Source organism: Palaemon carinicauda, chromosome 6, assembly GCF_036898095.1.
Source record: "Palaemon carinicauda isolate YSFRI2023 chromosome 6, ASM3689809v2, whole genome shotgun sequence".
In the NCBI taxonomy this organism is placed as follows: Eukaryota; Metazoa; Arthropoda; class Malacostraca; order Decapoda; family Palaemonidae; genus Palaemon; species Palaemon carinicauda.
In genome coordinates, this window is record NC_090730.1 from 121,969,696 (window position 1) to 121,994,901 (window position 25,206).

The window sequence follows — 25,206 nt, forward strand, 5'->3', positions numbered from 1 at the left end:
TGAGGGCTTCGATGGTTTTTTTAACCATCGAAACCCCAGAGCTGGAGAAAGTCGAGACTTCTAGAAGCTCATCTTGCATCCGTGATGTCCCGGGAACCGGGTCATCTCTTTGAATGCACATGGGCCCGACACTTCGGGTGCTGCCCACTCCAGCCTCTCGATCAGGTATATTAATACCTTAACTATTTCTAGGCTTGATTTTGACGTGACTAAGTTCGTCAATCTTTTGAAGATACTTAGGACTGTGAGTCCGACACGTATCTTTCCTAGGATGAATGTTACTCTCTGTAACATGAATTCTAAATAGGAGGAAGGGGGGTGGTTGACTGGAAGGTTCCGAAGGACACCTTTCAGGTCTGAAAAGACTACGAACACACCTAATTGGAACAAGGTCCATATGTTCAGAAGGATTAACATTCAGAACTTGCTGTTTTTTATGAACTTGTTGAGTGGCGACAAGTTCAGAATGACTCATTGATATCTTGAGTCCTTCTCGTGAACACAAAACAGCCTTCCCTGGAACTCGATGAGCTATAGTTTTCTTACCACCTGTATGCTCTATAGCTCTCAGGTATACTTCTCCAGGAGGGTTTTGAACTGTAGGAGAAGGTAAGGAAATGATGGTAGAGACATTTCTATTTCCCATCAATGGCTCATCTTGAATAGGCTTTGGACCGAAGGATCAAAGGTCCTGCGATCCTGAGGGAAAGTTCCACCCAGCCGAAGCATCTTTATGCTTCGAGTAGTCAGTAGGCTTAGACTTTTGACCATCTGCCTGTAGCACCATGGTCACTGGAATAGTGGGATGTTGTTGAGCAGCCCGAATATTTCCAGCATTTTCGATCCTCTTTTTAGGTTGGGGACCACAACCACAGAAGATTTTCTCTTTAAAGGAGTGCCCCATTTTTGGAGAAGACTTATGTTCTCCATGGTGGCGTTCTTAATTACTTCCTCAATGACCTCGTGTGGGAAGAGGTCTTTACCCCAGATGTTGGAAGATATTAGCTTCCTTGTTTCGTGTTTCACTGTTGCAGCAGCGAACACAAACTCTCTACATGCTCTCCTAACCTTCACAAAGGCGTAAAGGTCCTTTAGCAAGGTAGCCATATGCATTTTGACTATGACCATGAGCATGTCTGGGGTGTTTTCGTAGGTTGAACACAACTCTATGTAGTTTTGTAGAGAAAGGGATGTCGCAAGTCTCTCCTTTGACTCGTGTTCATTAAACAAGAGCAAATCGGTCAATTTAGGAAGACATACATTGAATTGTCGACTTGCGACATCCTTGTCTAATTTTCCTACTGAAAATGTCAAATGGACTTCCTTCCAATCCTTTTCCTGTCCGGGAAAAGCTGGTGACAAAGGCTTGCACTCATCGAGTGTGGGACATGGCTCACCCGCCTCTACAGCTTTGGCAACAGAAGTAAATGCCTTCCCCATAAAGGGGAATGAGAGTGAAGTAGGAGCAAGAAAGGAAGGGTGTCTGTTATTCAGTGAGAATACCTTCGTTTCTGAATAACCTGCCCTTTTCAGACTGCCTGAGAGGATAGTCTGTGCCTTATCATGGTCAAGAATCATGACCTCCTTTGGTTCCGTTCCTTTTTCTGACTTTGGTTCATACTTCAGTCGGACCCAACAACTAGGAAAAGCATCAAAGCTTGGCCAAAATTGAATTTTGTCCAAAGGAACCTCACCTACTTTCTCTGAAATGTGGAGATTGCCATTTGAAATCGACATCTGCTCCGCAAACCTCCAGGGATTCGTTATAGAGCATGTTGGAAGGTCTTGATTCATGGGTCGTTTGACTGACCCGTGGGAAGCGACAAGAGAAGCTTTACGAGGCTCTATCTTGGGTTTTACTTCCTGCTTTCCGTTTTGCTTACGAAAGCTCTCTATCTGATTCTTCAGTTGGATACATAATTGTACCACATTATCCAATAGAGGGGTAGAAGACGAAGATGTTGACATCGATGGCTCTATAGCCGGCATAGGCGGAGGACATTCCGACACAACATTTATCTCTTCTACCTTCGGGCACATCATGCCCTCAATCCCAAAGGTTTTCTGGCCGTCAGGGGATGTAGTTGGCTCCTGAGGCACTACTGTTTCCTCGCTTGCCTTTGGAAATAGTAGCTTCCGCATCCTATCATTAGGTAGGAAAGGTCCCGGAGAGATCTTTTGGAAGCCTCTCACCCAGTTGCGTAATTTATATTGAGCTGTATCCTTAGTCTCCGTAGACTTGGGATTTTCAAAACCTTCAGACTTTAATGTCCGACATATATTGCAAACCTGTGGATTCCAATAATGTAGGGATCCGGAAATAATATTGCAAGGGGCATACAACCTGCAAGTATTATGACCGTAAAAGTACTTACTCTTGGCCTTGCAGAGGACTGCAGCACAAGATATCTGGTGTTCCTCCTGTAAAGAAAGGAAAACCAAATGAGTATACAAGGGATTATTTCTTTGATAATCAACATGTAAATGTCATCTACAACAGAATAGCTTAGGATAGGAAGCTATAAAAGGATAGTAGGAGATACATACTTGTGTACCCCTGTGAGCAAATGCTGTTGCCTCCCCTCAGTATTAACTACATGGAGATTTCTCTATAGAGTAACTCCAAGTAAAAGGACTCTTACCCCTAAGGGTAGAGAAGTATCAAATCACTGTCCCAAAATAATGTTAATACTGTGGGGTCAGGATGACTGATTCTCGATCAGAATATTGAAGAAAACTTATTCATTCAATATATGAACGGTACCAGCAGAATACTCGTACAAGGGTACCCAAGGTATGTCAGAAAATATTACTGTATCATGGTACTGTAGTTTTCTAATTGCAGTAAGTCTATATTGCAATTTACTGGCTACTGTACATCATGTATTGTAGTCTAGTCATTATGCTGCCTTCATAGTAGCATATGACAGTATGGTCCATCTAGCATGAAGCCAACTGGACTAGGAAAATAGAGACATATATTTGTATATCCCACTCAGCCTATTTGCTGTAGTCTTCCTACTATATTAAAATATAGAGTTTCCTGATCAGGGAGACTCAAGGAAAAAGGCTGCACCCTTTAAGGGTTAGGAGTGTTTACTCCTGCCTTGAAGTGTTTAATATTGTAGGGTAATCCTAATACTGATTTCTAATCAGGATATTGAAGAAATCATATTCATTCAATATAGGATTGGGCTTAGTAAATGCCTGTGTTGGATATCCAAAATATATTGGAAATAACTACTAGTATAAACTATATAGTAGTTTTCTATCTGCAGTATATTCTATAATGCAGATATAGTGGCTACCTGTATAAAATATACAGTAGTTCAGCCGGCATGTAGCCGGCATAGCTAGGTCTTGCCGGCATACCCGGCATGCTAGCTAGAGAGAGAGAGATAGTATGGAAAAAAGGCTATTCCTTACTGTAAATGTATACAGTAATTAAGGATGTAAAAGTCTAATTTGACTGCCTTTCTCCAGAAAGAAGGTTCTAATAGAAGGGGAGAATGTAACATTCAGGCTTCTATGTAGCTACAGTACTATTGCCGGCAAGGTACCACCTATACACTGCCGGCCGGCAACCCGCCGACAGTACCAGTACAGTCGGCGTGCTGCCAACTGAGTCAGCACTGTCTTTGCCAGCCCGGCCGGCAGTACCCCAGCAACAGAACCTATAGCAGCAGTCCAAGGGAGGACTGAAGAACCTTGGGGACAGAAGGGACTACCCACTCGCGGCCATCAGGGTTGCAACTGCCGGCCAGGCCGGCAGTTGGCTATGGGGTCGGCAGTTGCCGGCCAGGCCAGCAGCTGTCGACAGTCTCAAACTGTCGGCAGTCTTCTGGCTGCCGGCCGAGCCGGCTGGCGGCAGTATGCCCTGCCATCAGCCATGACTAGAGAGGGAGTCTGGCTGGCTCCAGCAACCTACCAGCAATGGTAAGGTTGAAAGATGTCAGCTTAATTAAAGACAATGGATCAACCATCAAAAGAGGATAGAGGGGTAGGGAACAGGGTCCTGTAACGAATGTGAAAGGAACTGACAAAATTGTCAGACCTACCACCTAATAAAAGAAACTCTGTTTCAGTATCGGCAGAATCTCAGGTGACAGGAGAGACTCGGTTCTCCAACCCAGAGACTGCCGACACAGTTAAGGGGATGGTGGCACTACCGCCTCCTCTCAACAAAGGAGAAACAGTTCCAGTGCCACGTTATCCTAGGCTAAAAGAATATCACTCTTCAGCCCAGGGTACTGTGGCACAGGACTAGTCTTTTAGTCGCAAGGAGAAAATGGTATACTACCATAACTCTAAGCGGCTATGGAGGGCTAACCTCCAAGACTAAAAACTCTTGAGATTCTGATTAAATCCCCAAAACCTGCTGGTATATCCACAACCAATGGTTAAGGGAATAAACAGAAACAAACCCCAGGTTAGCCATGTCTGAATAAAATTCAAGGCACGGCTAATAGGGTTGTAGCCTGAGGCTACACTCAGAGGGAAAGAGATTACCCTTAAATCTCCGAAGAGATGTGTAATGTTTCATAACATTTTAGGAGGTATCAGTCTCCAACGAATGAGAACAATACACAAGGGTAACCGGGGAATGTCGAACGTATAGAAAAAATGTCTAGGATAGGTTATCTAGGCTAGACGAGATCTCGGTTACCTAAATCACCGAAACTCTAACTATACGATCGACAGAGGAAAAAGGAAATAATTATGCACATAATCAAATCTTCACAAGAATAAATGCCTAAATAGCTAAATAATTACAATAATTAAATAAAGCTATTTAAAAACTGGAAGTTGTTCTGCTACCTAAATAACACATGCCTAACGAACGACGGCGCCCACGGCGCCTCCAGTAACTGGCCTAACTCTTAGGCACAATAAAATACTTTAATTTCATTGTGAAACAGAAGCTAAAATATATTCATAGTAAAGACTCGATACTCAACTTTCCAAAGGCGGAAGATGATGATGAAAGCATAATCAATAATCCTTTAAACGATCGAAAAATTATATCACAGGGAAATACCACCGAGTGAAATCGCTACAAAAAAAGGAATGGCCACTATTGTGGGAATGGCGCTGTTGTACTCCCAACAGTAGTACGGGAACGGGGATGGCCTTTGGAGGGCCCCCCCTTTTTATTTTTGCCACACCTCCTCGAAGCGTAAAACACTGTCTGGGGTGCAGATTGCTATGAGGCGTGCCAATACGTCCTTACGCGATATCCCTTTTTAAAATTTTAAGGGATATTCGCTCCTTAAGGGATATTCGCTCCAGGAGTTAAAATTCTGGATACCTTCGGTAAATTCTCTGGGATATATCACTGTAGTCACATATAACCTAGGAAGCTACTAATGAAGGAACTTCCATCAGCACGACATGGCTTGAGCCCAAAAATTTAATAATACATGGAAAATTATCAGCATCTCCTCCTTTGCCTATTGATGCATTTAATTCAATACTTCTCCACTCATTATCTCCCACTTCACATTTCATAGTTCTCAGTCATGAAGACCTGGGTCTTCCAACTCTTCTAGTACCTTGTGGAGCCAAGATAAATATTTGGTGAACTAATTTCTCTTGGGCAGTGCGAAGAGCATGCGCAAACTATCTCCATCTACCCTTCATCATGATCTCTTCCACATATGACACTCGAGTAATCTCTTTTATAGTTTCATTTCTAATCCTGTCCTGCCATTTAACTCCCAATATTCTTCTGAGGGCTTTGTTCTCAAATCTACTAAATCTTTTGGAGATTGTATCATTGTCATACCACATCTCATGTACATACAGTATAACAGATCTCACTAAACTGATATATAACCTGATTTTTATATGTAATTTCAGGCAATTTGATTGCCAAATTTTACCTAACCTAGCTATAGCTTGATTTGCTTTTTTTAATCTTTTATTAAACTCAATTTCTAATGACCCTGTATTGGAGATCATAGTTCCTAAATACTAAAACTGATTCCACCTCATTCATCCTTTCTCCTTTGGAGTGTGGTGATGTCTGAGAGCGAAGTGGCGGGGTGGTAAAGGAGGATGAAAAATAGCAGAAAACATTAACAAGTAGCAGAAAACATGAATACTTAACTATACAAAACCTATTAATGAATGGCAGAAAACATTAACACTTAACTTTATGATGAAATTAACATAACATTCCTTTTTTTGCCTTTTCAAATTTTATATCTTTTTTTTTTACTTTACGTTTTGTATTTTCTAAATTTAATTATTTTCTTCATCACTTCCACTTTTTTTTTTTATCACTTTCAGCTTCCTCTTGGCCTACTAGTATCAAACGCCTCTTTAATAAATAACTATCCAAGAATGCTTGTTTCTGCCTGCTTCTTAAAATGTTCCTGAAATGACTCAGGTAAATGTCATTTATGAACTCAAGAGCACAACCTATGTGTTACCTTTTCTGAATGTCTCTTTTTGACTAAAACTGCCATATTATGGTAGTAAGATAGAGCCTCCTTAATTTCTGCCGTTTTCATAGGGTCATCCTCCTCCTCGCTACTAGAGAACTGTTCCTGAACGACGTTCAGTTGCATAGCTTCCAACTCCATCAAGCCTTCCGTTGTAAGTTCCTCTTGGTGCTCCTCGAGAAGCTCATTAATATCGTCCTCATCGACTTCCAGACCCATGGACATCCCGAGTCTAACAATCTCAGCAACCTCAGATTGAGCAATAGGTTCCGGATCATCAACTTTTTCACCATTGGCTTCAATTTAGCCTACATTGAAATCCTCAAAATCTTGTGCGGAGACGGCATCCGGCCACACCTTCCTCATTAGAAGAGTTCAAGGTACACCTCGAAATTTCCTGCCAAGCTTTATCAATGTGTATGAGGCACATCACAACATCGAAATGATCCTTCCAAAATTTACGCAGGGTTTGTGATATCAGTGATTTCGAAAAATCTATTGAAGAGAAATTTCATATAGAATTTCTCAAAGTTTGAAATCACTAGCTGGTCCATGGGTGGTGTTAAGCAGAAGATAGAGAGCCTTAATAAATGAAAAATCAGCTTCAATATCTTCCTCGAGGCCAGGAGCAATAGCAAGGGCATTATCCAACACCAGAAGGCATTTCAGTGGGCGGCGCTTCTCTTCCAAATATTTTTTCACAGTCGGCCCGAAACAAACATTTACCCACTCGGTGAACAGGCTTTTGCATTAGCCCTCCACAATACCAAAAGGTTCTCCTTAATCCCTTTGTGGACCTTAAAGGCTCAAGGAGTTTCCAAGTGATACACCGGCAGGGTCTTCACCTTACAATCCTAACTGGCATTTGCACAGAGTGCAAGGGTAAGCCTGTCCTTCTGCCGTAATGCAAGTCTGACGAGGCATTTTCTTCCAGAAAAGCTCAGTTTCATTGCTGTTAAAGACTTACTGCGGACTTTAGCCTTCCTAGACAGTCAACTCGTCAAATTTTTTAACAAAGGCTTGGACTGCTTTCGTGTCCGAGCTGGAGCCTCCCCAAGCCGCACCGCCGAATGAACACCAGACCGTCACTTAAACTTTCCAAAACACACCTGAGAAGCCTTGAACTCTAGGGGTGCCTGCTTCGATGTCCCTTCTCCTGCACTGTGTTTGGCCTGAGCATGAACGAGATCACAGAAATGGGTGCTGGCCTTCTGGTAGATTATCGTTTCGCTGATCGTGTCTCCAGCAATTTCATTGTCCTTAATCCAAATAATCAGTAGTCTCTGAATCTTATTATGGACGTTGCTCCTCTTGCTGGAGAAAACAGTAACGCCCTTAGAAGGTGTTGCTGCTTTGATGGCTTCTTTCTATTTTAGGATGGTTCCTATCATAAACGGATTTCAGCCATATTACTTAGCGATCACACTTAACCACATGCCAGCCTCATACTTCTTTATTACCTCAAGCTTCTTTCCCTGCACATCAGCAGCTTTGGATCCATGGCTAATAATGTATGAGGTGATTAACGCAACACAATACAGTTCAGTATGTTAAATCACGAAGCGAAATTACAAACACGAATTCAATGTTAACAATAGCACTGCTGAAACGAAATGAAAGAGATGCCGATACGTAGATCCATGCTGGGATGGATGCCGACCAACAGGGGAGCAGGATCATATGGCAGTAACTAGCATCAAAGTAGGCAGATAACCAATGGGAGCGCGGGAGGATGGTGGCGAGTTTACGGCTGGCGGCCCGCAAATTTTAAATTCAGTCTTTGAGGCAGCCGGGCTCTTGTACCGTACCTCATTTCGTAGCATGAAACATTTTTCAAAACATTTTTGGCAACATGTGTTGGAAAAATATTCGCATCTTGTTTCGCACTGTGAAAATTTTGTAAGCAGGAGCTTTCATATCGAGTGGTATCACTGTACTCTGGGAGATCTTCATCCATTATTGAATAGAGGGTGAGGATCACAACTTGGAGTAACTGGAAATTGACTGTCACAACTCCAGTAGTAGAGGTCTACTGGTTAGACATACCCGTCAAAATTATGCATGTGGGCCAGACAGTGCAAACATTAGGGTGTGCATTTTAGCCATCCCAGGTGAAAAGTATCTTCTCAAAGAGTTCAAATTTTCACTCAATCCTGGATCTTAAGAGGTGCTCAAGAGTGATGCATGCAATGGTGACAGATAGTAACCCACCTATTCTAAAACCAACAGGCTGAGCACACATCAGGGGTTTCTTAAGGTTAGTTCCGTTCCATACGTGTTTAAATGTGTGTGCATGGCCATGCCAGCGCATTTAAAAAAATGACATGCAAATGCTCCGAAGAGCTGGCATGCTAATGTGAAAGTAAGCGCTCAAATAAGTTTCCTGCATTCACCTTGAACACATGCATCCGGGTGGTGTATGTCTGGGTGATGCATGTCGTGATGAGCTGCATCTGGTTGAGGCGCATGAGGGTGAGGCTCATCTGGGTGAGGTGAGAGTGGGTAATGTGAGTGTGGGTGAGGTGAGTGTGGGCGAGCTGTGTGTGGGCAAGGCACTTTTGATTGAGGCTCATCTGTTTGAGGTGCATCTACACGAGGTACATCTGGGTGAGGCGAGTGTGGGTGAAATGTGTCTGGTTGAGATGCGTGTGGATAAGGCGCATCTGGTTGAGGCTCATCTATGTTTTTCAAGATACTGTAAGGTGAAGAGGTTTCAAGCAAAAGTTGATTTGCAACCTTGCTGAGGGGTGAGTGTGTCAATTGTTAAGCACACTCAAGTTGCTAAAAAGTAAGCTGATTGCAGACTAAATCTAGATTTCAGCATTGCAATTCAGTTGGTGAATGTTGATTCAAAAGCATTTGCTAGGAGACATGTTTCTCGTGAGCGTGTCTCCAAAGAAGAATACGATCTTCCTTCGGGAAGGAGCTTGTTCCTTCCAACTTTAAGCAAGTCAAACTCAAGGACAGCAAAGTTGAGAGCCCTGCATTCACCTTTGGCTCGCCGAATGAGATGTAAGAGACATGTTATCCTTAAACATGTGTCAGACTCAAGGACCATGTCCCTAGACACTGTCGTGTCATATCAGGAACAAATGTCCTTGTTCTGAAGAAAATAAGCTCTGTCAACACATGTATCAATTTTAAATCAAAGTACTTTTTAACTTCAACTGTCTATAAAAAGGGAGGATCCATCCAGAACACATGGAAAACAAAAATCTCCCAAAACCTCCAGTCAGTGGAAGAGCACTCCTATCAAAGGGGCTACTCAGTGAGCAAGCAGAGGGGAGGGGCTTCCCCACTCCTGGCCATGTAATTACTGGCAACCTGCTTACACCTCATTATAAAAGTTTTAACTGCCATACAGTATTCTCCAGCTTCGCTGTTATCTCATATGCAAAGGGTGAAGGTTTGTATTTGTATCGGAACAAATGGTATTTCAGCAGTGATTGGTGCCTTAGAAAATCTAATACCTGTGCTTCAATAACTACAGACACTTTTTTCCCACAGTACACCATGATTATATTCGGTTTTTGTAAAATAATTGTGCATAAAAGTAATGACTTGGCAATGACAAGTACAAGTAGCTTACAACCAAATTCTCTGTAATGTACAGTACTGTTTTGTTTAATACTGTAATGCTGATGCATCTTCCTTCAAATTAGTTAAATAGACTAGCCATTCCATATGGGGTACCTATATCTAATAAATAAGTGATCTCATACCTGTACTTAGGTGTTGCGGCAATGAAAACATATGCCAAATTTCCACAACCCACTAGTATGGACGGAAGACAAAGTAGTAGGAAAGTGCGTCTCTGGAAAGGACCAAATTCTCCAATCTCACGGAGGATAGCATCAATGTCAGTGGCCATCACTATACTGTACAGTAGTCAACTAACACCTGCAACCAACCATTATTTCAGGATAATAAATCAATTTATCATTCTAATGATATTTGTTTCAATATTTCATAAAAAAGTATAGAGTAAATATAGAAAATTCCTATATGTGCCTTTAAAGCAAACACTATTGTATTTGAAAGTTAAACTGGAAAGAGGAAAAATATTTTAACAAATACTTGTAAATTCATCTTATGGTGCATGCTAATTAAAAAAATATGTGAACACTTGCAAAAATTAACCTAAATGATAAACTTTAATACTTTAATATTTACCTCCAGGTCACAGTAATCAGTACACTTTTAATTTTATTTTGTTCGGACACTAATATAAACCCTCACTATTTATAAGGATTATTTTCCGGCAAAGCTGGAAGACTAGCCATAAAGACTTTTAAGCCAGGTGGGACTACCCTATCACTAGTTAGTAGGCGAGGCAGCCGGAGTCGCCGGCCACTCTACTCACACACACACCTATGATGTTTCGTCACTTTTATTCTTTTGGCTAGGAGAGAGTAGACCTTTATCTGTCTCTTCTCCCAACTGTTTTACTGGCTTTTGACTTTTCTCATGTTTTTTTTCTTACTTGTGTTTCTAGAGAATATATATCTAAACATTCTTGTAATTTTCTTATATATACATATAAACATTCTCTTCATTGCAGTGTGAATGTTGCTGTTTTTCATGTCAGCGTAGTGCGGCGTTCTCAAGGGCAGAAAACCTTCTCTTATAGTCTCATCCCATTTGATGCCGGACAACCAGTAGGCTATTGGCCTTATACTTTCTCCTAGTGCAGTGACCTGGCCTCCGTCTTAGGGGAGTTGTCTTTTGAGAAATCTATACTCCTCTGTTGAGGTCGCTTGCTCCCCACAGATTTATCAGAGGGACGACAGCTTGCAGCCTACCTAGAGCTGGACTTCGGTCTTTTTCCACTTGCTTAATACGCCGCTCTCCCTCATCACATGGGCAGTGGTAGATCCTGTGCCTCTCGGGAACACCTTTCCTGTCGGTGGGTTAAGCTGTTCTTCCGAGTGGTTCTTCTGCAACTAGAGTAATTCTATTCAACTTTAAATTTAAATAAAATTGTTAATATAACTTTTCTTCAGCCCTCTTGACACCGCTCTCCTTCATTCGGATATAACACCTTAGTCTTCAGCTTGTTCCCACGCCTCTCAGGGAAAACCTTTCCTGTCCACGGGTTAGGTTGTCCTCCTGGGGGGAGGGTTTTATCATTTTCTTTTTTTTGTTTTTCCTCAGCGCTAGCAGCCATCGTAAGGAGTGCAAAGTTGGATGATCCTGCCAGTCTCCACCTTCTTTGCCTGCACCTGCAGCAATTCCGCACCACCGGATCAGTGGCTGTTTAGAACTCCTCGGAGTTTTTCAGCTAACCCCTTTGGGTGGAAACCCAGAAACAATCTTCGGCTTCGTTTCTCAGGCAGCACTCTGTGTCGACCTTTAATTTGAGCTAGAGCTCGTTGACGGGAAGCAGAGAGTGCTGCACGGAGGTTCGCCTCCAGGTGTTGAAATTTTCCCTTCTGAGAGAAAGTCCCTCCACCAGCGACTGGTCGGCAATCTTCCTGCTTGAGGGAGGAATTACTGACAACGGCAGCAAATGTTGGTTGCCTTTTCCCGTCCGCAGGAGAGAGTTCCTTCACCTGTTTGGTTGCCCCTTTGGAAGATTCCTCCAGCGGGAATTGGATTCGTCCATTCCCCGCACTTCCTCTTTGGGAGCAGATCTCTCCAAGATCTCACCTCGGTTAGACTAGTCCCACCCTGCAGTCTTGTCTCTCCACCAAGACTCTTCTCGCCAGCAGACTCATTGCACCCAGTTGACTCGTCTCGCCAACAGACTCGCCTAGCCCAGCCCAGTTGCAACTACACCGTCAGTTCATGATTGTCCATGATCACCCTTCAGCTCACAGCCACCAACATTCGCCGTTCGCCAGATTGCCGTTCACCAGCTCGCCATTTGGCAGGTTTTGATCGTAAATCATTGTTTGCCAGCTGGCAAACTCCGTTCACCAACTGGCCGTTCATCAGCTTGCCGATCACTTTCTCATCATTCGCCAGCTTGCCATTTGCCAGCTTGTGATCATCTCTCGCCAGCTTGCCATTTGCCAGCTTGTGATCATCTCTCGCCAGCTCACCGATCATCAACTTGCCAATCGCCATCTAGCTAATCGTCAACTCGCCGATCGCTAGCTCACCAGTTCGCCGTTCCACCAACTTGCCGATCACCAGCTTGACGATCGGCCAGCTCACTGATTGGCCAGCTCACCAATCCCCGATTGGCTAGCTCGCCAATTGGCCAGCTCAACGATTGCCGATCCTCAGCTCACTGCTTCATCAGCTCACGCCATCTTGACGATAGCCAGTTTGCTGCTCACCAATCGCCTCTCGATGATTCGCCAGTTCGCCAATTTGTCAGCTTGCCAATTGGCCAGCTCACAGATCACCGATCACTGATTGGCTAGCTCGCCGATCGCCAGCTCGCCGATTCACCAGCTTGGTGATTCACCAGCTCACCGATCGCCAGCTTGCCGATTCTTCTGCTCGCTGATCGCCAGCTTGCCGATTCTCCAGCTCGCTGATCGTCAGCTTGCTGATTCTCCAGCTCGCTGATCGCCAGCTTGCCGATTATCCAACTTGCTTTAGCTTGCCGATCGCCAATCTCTGCTTGCCGATCAGCAGTTTGCCGATTCCCCAGTTCGCCGATTCACCAGCTCGTCAATTCGCCAGCTCGCCAGTTCGCCATTCGCCAGCTCGCCGATCGCCAGCGCGCCATTCACTAGCTCGCCGTTCGCCAGCTCGTGATCGTCACTCGCCTGCTCAGGATCGCCATTAGTCAGCTCTCTTCTGGGTTGCTGTTTGTACCAGCAACCGCTTCCAGCACCTGGCAGTTTTCCCCTTGCTACTTTTCTTTCTGAGGTAAAGTTCCCCTCAGTGACAATCTGCTCTGGCTGAACCCACATGATGGAGTTTAGCACATATTCCCTTCTTGGAATCTAACCCAGCACCCTCCACAAATGGCCGGGGCAAATCACAAGTGCTAACCTTAGCGCTTGATACCCCACTTGCCTCTTGAAGCTTGTAGTTTCCACAAAGGCAGGGTTTTTTAGCTCCCGATGTGTTCATCTTCTTCTCTGAGCTTCGAAGAGCCAGTGTACACGTTTGGCAGGCTTCTTCATCAACTCTCCAGTCCTCGGCACGTTTGCGGACGTTCATCGCTAACGAACAGTTTTTTTGTCATTCCACTAACTCCACTTGTACTTCTTTTCTACTACCCGAGTAGCCCACGTACCGTATGCCTCATGGACGAGGTTGCTGCTTTCGACCGCTTCCTTTTCCCATGTGACCCAAAGTCTTCATGGCTAAGACCTACGCTAATTGCGCAGGCGCTCGCACCTTTTCACCGCCTCCTGGCAGGTAGAACACAGTTCCACACAGCAGTTGCCGCAATGTTGACTTTTGACCACTCAGCTCCGCCACCTTCTGGTGGATCGCAGTGAAGCTTCAAGAGCATGATCCTTTTGGGTTACTGGCTTCTCTTCTCTTCACAAGTTTGAGAGTTTGTCAGATCTCAGACATGGTTCTTGAGGATCAATTCCGTAGTAGGTAAGCCAGGGCACCAGCCACCCATTGAGATACTACCACTAGAGAGTTATAGCATCTTTTGACTGGCCAGACAGTACTACATTGGATTCTTCTCTCTGGTTACAGTTAATTTTCCCTTTGCTCACACACACAGAATAGTCTGGCCTATTCTTTACATATTCTTCTCTGTCCTTATACACCTGACAACACTGAGATTACCAAACTATTCTTCTTCACCCAAGGGGTTACTGCACTGTAATTGTTCAGTGGCCACTTTCCTCTTGCTAAGGGAAGAAGAGACTCTTTAGCTATGGTAAGCAGCTCTTCTAGGAGAAGGACACTCCAAATTCAAACCATTGTTCTTTAGTCTTGGGTAGTACCATAGCCTCTGTACCATGGTCTTCCAGTGTCTTGGGTTAGAGTTCCTTTGCTTGAGGGTACACTCAGGCACACTATTCTATCTTATTTCTCTTCCTCTTGTTTTGTTAAAGTTTATATAGTTTATATAAAAGATATTTATTTCAAAGTTGTTACTGTCGTTAAAATATTTTACTTTTCCTGGTTTACTTTCCTCACTGGGCTATTTTCCCTGTTGGAGTCCTCGGGCTTATAGCATCCTGCTTTTCCAACTAGGGTTGTAGCTTAGCAATTAGTAATAATAATAATAACAATAATAATTATAAAAATAATAATAATAATCGGCTCCTCGACCTTTCATACCTGCTCTGGGAGACATAACCCCAAGGGGTTATTTCCCTTTTTCATTCCTCAGTTCTAAGGGATTGAATTCAGCGCTGGCTTACGTTACGGCTATAGCAACTTAGTTTCTAGGATTCTTTTGGCCCTTGGATGGTTGACTTCCCGAGAACACCAGAGGTTGTCGACATCTCTTCTTGCTCTCTGTCTCTGTTGGCCTATGCTCCCTCGGATCTTTGTACGAGCATCTTCAGCCTCCATTCGTGGAATCCATCTCGTCTTGCCCAACAGGCTCATCACGTTGAGCTAACACATCCGCACCTCCTGATGAAGATCCCGAGAGAACTCCCTCCATGACACGATATACTCTTACAGCTGCATGTGAACATCTTTCACAAACCGTCACTTCACAGCAACTTCACGCCTGGAGACTATCTAGCTCCTCTCTCAGAGAGTTCCCATTCAGAAAAAAATGGCCAAGGAGGGGATGCGAGGATACCTATATAATTTTCAGCTTCAGTCTTTCGGACAAAGCAGACTATTTTCTAATACCGAAGTTCCTCATTTACCTTCGAGAGGAAACTGCTCTTGGTCTCGGCGATGAACGGCCTCTGCTCTTCCTTGAGCCTGACCTTCGAATCAAAAGTAATTAATATTTCCTCTACGCCCGCCTCACCTCTCTTCATACAGAGTTTCAAGCTTACTTGCCCTCAGTCAGAAAGGAAACCTCCTTCATGAGGCATGCATGATTCGCTTCCTTCTCTGCCTGAGGGTGCCCCCTACGACCCAGGACTCCAAGCAGCATATTTTCACCTGACCTATAGGACAAGTCTCCCGTTTGTGTTGACCTTGGCCAAGAGACTCGGTGTACCCCAGGGGAAGCCTTCAATGTCTCTCATTCACAGCGATGGGCCAGGTAATACTCTATTTCGTTCCTCAAAGCTCGAACACCAGATTTGAGTTCTTCGGATTGGGAGTCCTTCGCAGCATGGCCTATGATCCATATCAATGGCTACTTTGCCAGGAAAGAACTTGAGGTACTACCTCAAGGAAACTACAGGAGCTCATCCCTAAGTGTCAGCACTCTTCATCAGCCCGAGAAAGTCAAGAGAAAGATCACCAAGAATATATTCTTGACTTAAGATTCACAAGGTCACGGACTGAGTATTGAATCCGGATCCTTCTCCTCATACAGGAGACCTAGAGCTCATAACATTAGGAGCAGGAGTACGCTCCTAGCGTTTATGAAACTACTCTGTGACGCAGGTCTTGTCAGCGGGTGGGTGAAAGCATCAAATGACCTTCACCGGCCACTCTCTGCAAGATGTGACCCACAGGAACATGGAGACAATCTTCATTGTCCCTAAGATGGCTACACAATAAATGATTTATAACACCTCAAGCTCCTTAATGGACAAGTAGCAGATGGGGGAGAGCAGAGTCTAACTATGGTTAAGTCTGGGATGAATGACAAAGAATGACTGGCTTTCTCTTTCTTTCATCTTTCCCCTACGGGATAAAAGCACCTACAGTACTCTGAAAAGCAGGCCTCCACTGTCTGCAGGTAGAACCATTTCCCTGGTGTAACCTGGTATGAAATTAGCTAACTTCTATGGTTGATTCTAAGATTCCTACATTTCAAAGTTTCTTACCTAGACTAGTTAAACTGCTAGTATCACAGTCGCACATATTGCTCAGACAGCTAACCGTGCTTTGCACGAACTGTTTAGCGAGATGTCAGGGTTTCTCCCTGTTACTTGTGGAGCACATTCAGGAAAACCCTGGGTCAAAGACCAGCCAATTGGTCCAGACTTCGACCCTCCTAAGGAATGAGTCAATCCCTAAATATAGCAAGGGTTTGTATTAGTGTCGGAACATATGACAAATTTAGAAGGACTATAATGTAATCTGTATTTTTCCTAACGATACAAACCTGTAGCTACATATAGCAATTGGCCCCTGAAAAAGTCCCGCCTGCAATAAAAAGTTACGAAACATCACAGGTGTATATGTGTGAGTGGGGTGGCTGGCTACCCTTGCTCACCTACACCCCCGCTAACTAACAGTAGGATACTTCAACCTCGCTTAAAAGTCTTCATGGCTAGTCTTCCAGCTTTGCCGAAAGATAATCCCTATGAATAGCTACAGATTTGTATCATTAGGAAAAATGTTATTTTCATTAGTAAAATAAATTTTTGAATATACTTACCCGATGATCATATAGCTGTCAGCTCTGCTGCCCGACAGAAAAACCTACGGGCGGAATACGCCAGCGATCGCTATACAGGTGGGGGTGTACATCAACAGCGCCATCTGTCAAGTAGGTACTCAAGTACTCGATGTCAACACAGAACCAATTTTCTCCTCTGTCCACTGGGTCTCTATTGGGGAGGACGGGTGGGTCCTTTAATTTATGATCATCGGGTAAGTATATTCAAAAATTTATTTTACTAATGAAAATAACATTTTTCAATATTAAACTTACCCGATGATCATATAGCTGATTCACACCCTGGGGGGTGGGTAGAGACCAGCATTACATGTTGACATTATTATGAGCTAAGTATTCCGTATTTCATTTTAGCAGTTATTCAAAATAACAAACATAAAATAAATAAGTACCTGGTAAGGAAGTCGACTTGAACAATTACTCTGCCTTTTTAAGTACGTCTTCCTTACTGAGCCTCGCGATCCTCATAGGATGCTGAGCGACTCCTAGGAGCTGAAGTATGAAGGGTTGCAACCCATACTAAAGGTCCTCATCAAAACCTCTAATCTAGGCGCTTCTCAAGAAATGACTTTGACCACCCGCCAAATCAAGTAGGATGCGAAAGGCTTCTTAGCCTTCCGGACAACCCAAAAACAATAATAAAACATTTCAAGAGAAAGATTAAAAAGGTTATGGAATTAGGGAATTGTAGTGGTGGAGCCCTCACCACTACTGCACTCGTTGCTACGAATGGTCCCAGAGTGTAGCAGTTCTCGTAAAGAGACTGGACATTCTTAAGATAAAAGACGCGAACACTGATTTGCTTTTCCAATAGGTTGCGTCGAATATACTTTGCAGAGATCTATTTTGTTCAAAGGCCACGGAAGTTGCGACAGCTCTAACTTCGTGTGTCCTTACCTTCAGCAAAGCTTGGTCTTCCTCATTCAGATGGGAATGAGCTTCTCGTATTAACAGTCTGATAAAATAGGATAAAGCATTCTCTGACATAGGCAAAGATGGATTCTTAACTGAATACCATAAAGCTTCAGACGGGCCTCGTAAAGGTTTTTAAATAGAACTTAAGAGCTCTTACAGGACATAATACTCTTTCTAGTTCATTTCCAACCATACGATAAGTTTGGAATATCGAACGATATTGGTCAAGGCCGAGAAGGCAGCTCGTGTTTGGCTAGAAAACCAAGTTGTAGAACATGTAGCCGTTTCGGATGAGAATCCGATGTTCTTGCTGAAGGCATGAATCCCACTGACTCTTTTAGCTGTGGTTAAGCATATCAGGAAAAGAGTCTTAAAGGTGAGATCTTTCAGGGAGGCTGATTGAAGCGGTTCGAACCTGTCTGACATAAGGAATCTTAGTACCACGTCTAAATTCCAACCAGGTGTAACCAAACGACGCTCCTTCGTGGTCTCAAAAGACTTAAGGAGGTCCTGTAGATCTTTATTGTTGGAAAGATCTAAGCCTCTGTGACGGAAGACTGATGCCAACATGCTTCTGTAACCCTTGATAGTGGGAGCTGAAAGAGATCGTTCTTTCCTCAGAAATAAGAGAAAGTCAGCTATTTGAGTTACAGAGGTACTGGTCGAGGATACGGATACTGACTTGCACCAGTTTCGGAAGATTTCCCACTTCGATTGATAGATTCTAAGGGTGGATGTTCTCCTTGCTCTAGCAAACGCTCCGGTTGCCTCCTTCGAAAAGCCTCTAGCTCTCGAGAGTCTTTCGATAGTCTGAAGGCAGTCAGACGAAGAGCGTGGAGGCCTTGGTGTACCTTCTTTACGCGTGGCTGACGTAGAAGGTCCACCCTTAGGGGAAGTGTTCTGGGAACGTCTACTAGCCATCGAAGTACCTCGGTGAGTCATTCTCTCGCGGGTCAGAGGGAAGCAACTAGCGTCAACCTTGTCCCTTCGTGAGAGGCGAACTTCTGCAGTACCTTGTTGACAATCTTGAACGGAGGGAATGCATATAGATCTAGATGTGACCAATCTAGTAGAAAGGCATCTATATGAACTACTGCTGGGTCCGGGATAGGTGAGCAAACTATTGGGAGCCTCTTGGTCATCGAGGTTGCGAAGAGATCTATGGTTGGCTGGCCCCAGGTGGCCCAAAGTCTCTTGCATACATCCTTGTGGAGGGTCCATTCTGTTGGAATTATTTGTCCCTTCCGACTGAGACAATCTGCTATGACATTCAAGTTGCCTTGGATGAACCTCGTTACTAGTGAAAAGTCTAGACCTGTTGACCAGGTGAGGAGGTCCCTTGCGATCTCGTACCATGTCAGAGAGTAGGTCCCTCCTTGCTTGGAGATGTACGTCAAAGCCGTGTGTTGTCCGAGTTCACCTCCATCACTTTGCCTTGAAGGAGAGACCTGAAGCTTTTCCAGGTCAGACGTACTGCCAGTAGCCTCTTGCAGTTGAAATGCATTGTCCTTTGACTCGAGTTCCATAATCCCGAGCATTCCCTACCGTCTAATGTCGCACCCCAGCCTACGTCCGATGCGTCCGAGAAGAGAACATGGTTGGGAGTCTGAACAGTCAGGGGAAGACCCTTTCTAAGGTTGAAAAAGTCCTTTCACCAAGTCAGACCAGACTTTATCTTTCCGGAAACCGGGATCGAGACCGCTTCTAGCGTCTTGTCCTTTTTCCAGTGAAAAGCTAGATGGTAAAGAAGAGGACGGAGGTGTAGTCTTCCTAGTGACACAAATTGAACCACGGATGACAGTGTCCTTACCAGACTCATCCACAGCCTGACAGGGCAGCGTTCCTTCTTCAGCATCTTCTGGATGGATAGCAGGGCTGGGGGTTGATCGTCTTGTTCAGCAACGTCCTCATCAGAGGGTTCCTCATCCGAAACTGATGAGGAAACGGCAACGGAGTGGGCAACGTCTGACTCGCTGAATCCGGTCGCACTGGTGGATGCGTGACGGAGCCGGACGCAATATCATGGTACTGCTGCACAGTCTGTGAACTGTCAACCATGGGGACGCGAGGAAGTACAGCGTCAACCCGAAACTGTCTAGACTGTCTGGGTTGTGCAGTCAACACCCTACCGGGTTGCTGAGGTTGACGCACTGCGTCACAACAAGTCACCTTTGCTGGTTGTTGAACGTCTTCCTAGTGACACACTGAACGTCAACAACCACCTCCGACCGTCGCTTAACGTCAACGTGCGACTGGCAACCCACACTGGGTCGCATCGGTGGAGGAACCACCTCAACTGGCGGACGCGAGTAGGATACCTCAGCGTCAACAGGGCGCACAACCAACCGGTAGGAAGGTTGTTGGCCAGAAGGTTCTTCTCCGTATTAAGTCCTCTATCAAGGACACAAGCTTGGACTGCATGTCTTGCAGCAAAGCCCATTAGGGTCTACGGGAGCAGGTGTGGCAACAGACGGGGTTAGCGACTGAAGCGGAACCATTTACCATCCCTGGAAGCCTTGTTATGTGTGATATAATTACAAGATCCGGACGAAGATCCTTAAAAAATCATCATGATTTAATTAAAGTCCATAGGAGGCTAAGCAGCTTAAGGCTCCTCTCCAAATGACAGAGTCCTCAAAGGAATATCAGTAGGAGGGAGAACAGCACTTTCTCATCTACAGGAACCTTGTCCGAGAAAAGCTAGGTTATCTCAGTGAGGGCCTCACTGGTGCATTAGCAGCAGACCAGAAGGCAACGTTAAGTAACTGCTTGACAGTCTGTGAACTGTCAAAAACTGAACTGTCAACCACAACAGGTGCGTGAGGACATACAGCACTGGTGCATTAGCAGCAGACCAGAAGGCAACGTTAAGCAACTGCTTGACAGTCTGTGAACTGTCAAAAAAACTGAACTGTCAACCACAACAGGTGCGTGAGGACATACAGCACTGGTGCATTAGTAGCAGACCAGAAGGCAATGTCATGTAACTGCTTGACAGTCTGTGAGCTGGCAACAACCAAAGCTGTGTGGGGAAGCCTCAACTCCTGACTGACTAGTCTGCTGCGGGCGAGTGGCGGTAACCACAGTGGGTTGCGTAGGCTGACGCACCGTGTCAAAACACGGCAGCCTAACTCCACCCTCCTGTTGTTGTGGTAGCTCACGCACGGCAACGGAGTGCTCCGTACGTCTGTGGGAGTCAGCATGCGTCTGGCAGGGTCGACTGCGCATGGGTGGAGGAGCTCTCAGAGCCGGAGTGTGGGAGCAGGCAGCCTCAGCGTCTGCTGGGCGCACAACCGTGGCAGGTTATAGGCTAACGGGTGCAGCGTCAACCTTCTCCGAAGCCGGAGTGCGGGAGCAGGCAGCCTCAGCGTGAGCTGGGCGCACAACCGTGGCAGGTTGTAGGCTAACGGGAGCAGTGTCAACCTTCTCCGCACGAAACTCCTGCATAACCGCAGCTAACTGAGTCTGCATAGACTGCAGTAAAGACCACTTAGGGTCTACAAAAGCGGCAACAGACGGAGCTACTGTCCGTTGTGACTGAGGGTCTAAAACAGCGGGTGCGGCAACAGACGGAGTTACTGCCTGTTGCGGTACCGCTTTACCTCTCTTAGGAGGTGTGCAGTCATCGGAAGACTGCAGCGAGTCCGAACTGACCCAGTGGCTACACCTGGGCCGTTGGACTTGCGCGGAAGGGACCGACTTGCACTTAATAAGCTGCGAGACCTTGGTCCAAGGTTTCTTACGAGAAACCTCTTCCGCAGACGAGAAGTAAATGGGCTCTCTCGTCTTTGTGTGGGTGGGGCGATCTTGGTAGATACGCCCGAAACCACGGAGGGAAAACGTCTGTTCGTTGATCAAGGCCTGAAGAACCCAAGTCGTTCGACATTACTTCTCCCCTGGGCTTGGGAGCTTGCAAGAGGTCCCGGACTAGGTGAACGACAGGCACGAACAGACGAACCCTCGGACGCAACACTGTAACACTTTGCGCATATCACTTTATCACTTTGATTTTCTGTTTTGCACTTATTTCACTGAAATCGAAACTTTTACTAATTTCTACCTGAAACACGCAATCCTACCCTTCATTAAAAGGTAGTAATTGCGAAAACAGTCGTATAATGCAACAGAAAACATATATAAAGATAAAGAATTCAGTGGCTGGGAAAGAGACTAAACACTAGGGCAAATAAACTACGTTTACAATCTCTCACCGCACATAGCCTGGGAACAAGAATAAAACCCTAGAAACGTTTTACCTTCTTCCCCTACAGCGACTAGGGAGGAGAGTAAAACGAGAATAACGTTACCCGCTTGAACGAAACGTTTTTTCTCCTCTCTCTCCCTCCGTCTCTATCTCTCTCTTTCTCTCTAGATTTCGCACCTGAGAGAAGAACCCAATTATATATCGTCAAAACATGTTATTTGCTAAAGGAAAAAACTGAAAGGTTTTCCAAATAAAAAGTTCCTTGAATTTAGAATTTAAACCATTTAAGCTTAGAAAGAATGAACGAAACGCTAGAATCGGTTTACTCTTACTGCAAAGTGAAACCGTGATACACTCTCTCTCTATCGTAACGATAGAGCGCATGTTGAACGTCCTGAACGTCAACAACTGCGTAGACTAAAAAACTAAACGTTAGTTCATCTTTGAAAACAGTACGAGACTATCAAAGAAATTCTTTCATAAAACATTAAATTTAAAAAGTTTTAAATTCTTTAAAGGTTAAATACGATATAACGGGCTCAACGTTGATTAACTTCGGTTCCAAGTTAGGACCGCCTATATCAGAAAAGGTCGCATATAAACAAAACATAAAAATTTATTTTTATATGTTTATAAGAAATGGAAAGTTAATCGAAGAGGCCTAATAAAGGCGGAGAGATATAAAATATATAGATCTATAACGTGTTAAGCAAAATTACTAAAAACCTAAACACACTTCCGTCTAAGGGAAGGGTCGGCCATTTAAAAGTGAAAGAGAGTCCATACTCTCTTTGTCACCATAATTAAATCTATCCAAAACGAGTTCAAGTTTTGAAATGAAGATAAAACCCCTGCATAGCGAAAGCTCAAAACTGGAATAGTGTACTTCACCAAATAGTTGTGAAAACAAATCCAGTTAGTAACAGCGTATTTAGTAGGTCTTGCCAGTGGCACGACAGAGAGAAAATTGGTTCTGTGTTGACATCGAGTACTTGAGTACCTACTTGACAGATGGCGCTGTTGATGTACACCCCCACCTGTATAGCGATCGCTGGCGTATTCCGCCCGTAGGTTTTTCTGTCGGGCAGCAGAGCTGACAGCTATATGATCATCGGGTAAGTTTAATATTGAAAAATACAAATTACTTCCAAATTTGTTATGTTTTTGCAAATGACTCAATGATTTGACAAATTTTGGTTATTTCTTCCAATACCAGTTGTTAATGTTAAAAATTTTTATTTATATCTTTTGTTATTTCAAATTACTCCAGAACTGGGATTATTCAGGTGTGTTTTGTTCCCCTAACTGATATTAGTTATCATTTTCGATATACAGTAATAGTTTATGGGCACTGCATAGTTATAATGACTGCATAGATTGTAAACATGACAAATTTATAGATAATTTGTATTTTTCCTAACTATACAAACCTTAGCTATTTAATAGGGGTATTACTTTCGGCATAGCTGAAATGACGAGCCATTAATTTTTATCAAGGGTTTACTACCCACACCGCTAGTTAGCAGGGGTAGGGGAGGGAAGCTTACTAACAGCCGCCCCCCCCCTCTCACACACCTATGCTTGAGCTCACATTGCTTGGAGGTAGGACTTCAAGGGGGATAGGGCTGGCGGGCAAGTTTGGTTAAATAGCTAAGGTTTGTATACTGTAGTTAGGAAAAATACAACTTATCTTCGAGTTTGTCATTTGTTCCGTAACTGGAATACAAACCACGCTATTTAACAGGGGTGACTCACCCATTAGGGAGGGTGGACGTCCCAGCCAGTCTGGCTTTTGGCTTTGCCCGGGGGCTCCTTATTTGAGTGTGTTAGCACTCAAGAAATAAGGAGACCCTGCACCTCGCTGAAACCTTGCTACGCAAGGTCTGCGGCCTACGCAAGCTGTGTGAAGGTATGAAGAAGTGTGACTTGTCCTAGAAAGTTGCTCTTAAGTTCTTTAGATGGAAACTTGTAGACTAGGACTTTCCCAATACCACCTCGTCAGGGTATGGGGACGTAACAGTATTAATATTAATACTAGGAACACAAAAGAGCATGGTTTACCTGCAGTGGTTTGAGGTCAGCTATGCAGAGAACCCAAGATGCTGCTTTCCCCAAGGGAGGGGATGATGAAGAAAAGAATAAGGGCCAGTCAAACCTTTTCATTCATGCAGGCTAAAACCGGGTAACAATGCCCTCAACCTTCTGCTACTTGTCCAATAAGGAGCTTGAGGTTTTAAACCAGCTGTTGTGCAGCCACCACAGGACCGATAGAAAAAGTATCGAGTCTCCTGTGGGTCAGGTCTTGCAGGTAGTGGGATGTGAACGTGGTCTGCCGTTTCCACACCACAGCTTGAAGAACCTGCGTCACTGAAAAATTTCTTTTGAAGGTCGGGGACGTTGCTATGCCCCTGACATCATGTGCTCTGGGGCGACGTGACGGAGGAGGGTCTGGATTCAGTGCCAGGTCAATGACCCTGCAAATCCATGCTGAGATGGTGTTCTTGGTGACCATCCTCTTAGTCCTTCCTGTGCCGACGAATAGTGCTGGCACATGATGATGGGCTGCGGCTGTTCTCTTGCTGTACAGCTTCAAGCTCCTTACTTGGCATAGTAAGAGATGGTCTGGGTCATCTGTTACAGTACGGAGACTAGAAATCAGGAAGGAGTCGAATCGAGGATCAGCTACTCCCGGGTTCTGAGTCTTAGCAATAAACTCAGGGAGGAAGCTGAACGTTACCTCCCCCCCTTCCCCTTGAATGGGCGATGTCATACGAGAGACCATGAAGTTTGCCGACTCGCTTGGCCGAGGCAAAAGCTAGCAGGAACACTGTCTTCCAAGTTAGGTGGCAATCTGATGCCTGACGTAATGGTTCATAAGGAGGTCTCTTAAGAGACCTGAGAACTCAAACCACATTCCATGGGGAAGGTCTCACTTCCGACTGAGGGCAGGTAAGTTCATAACGCATACGAGTAGAGAAGGTTCTAGCGATGAAGAAATGTCCATTCCTTTCATGATGAATAAATGTCCATTCCTTTCAGCTTGAAGGCGAGGCTTAAGGCTAAGCGATAGCTTTTCACTGCAGAGACTGATAGGCGCATTTCTTCACGGAAGTACACGAGGAACTCCGCTATTGCTGGAATAGTGGCATCAAGAGGAGAGATACCCCTTCCACGACACCAACCACAGAAGACTTTCCACTTTACCTGGTAGACTGCTGCTGATG

The 25,206-nt window shown here is 44.6% G+C and overlaps 1 protein-coding gene across 3 annotated transcripts in view; it reads right to left on the minus strand.

The window, feature by feature from the left end:
- LOC137642638 (organic cation transporter protein-like) overlaps positions 1 to 25,206 on the minus strand; it is a 396,509-nt gene that overhangs the window by 333,713 nt on the left and 37,590 nt on the right. For all 3 annotated transcript variants that reach the window (XM_068375388.1, XM_068375389.1, XM_068375390.1), the window contains exon 2: positions 10,169 to 10,346. In XM_068375388.1, coding sequence (XP_068231489.1) covers positions 10,169 to 10,317 — 149 coding nt within the window. In that variant the 5' untranslated portion in view covers positions 10,318 to 10,346. The remainder of the gene's footprint in view (positions 1 to 10,168; positions 10,347 to 25,206) is intronic.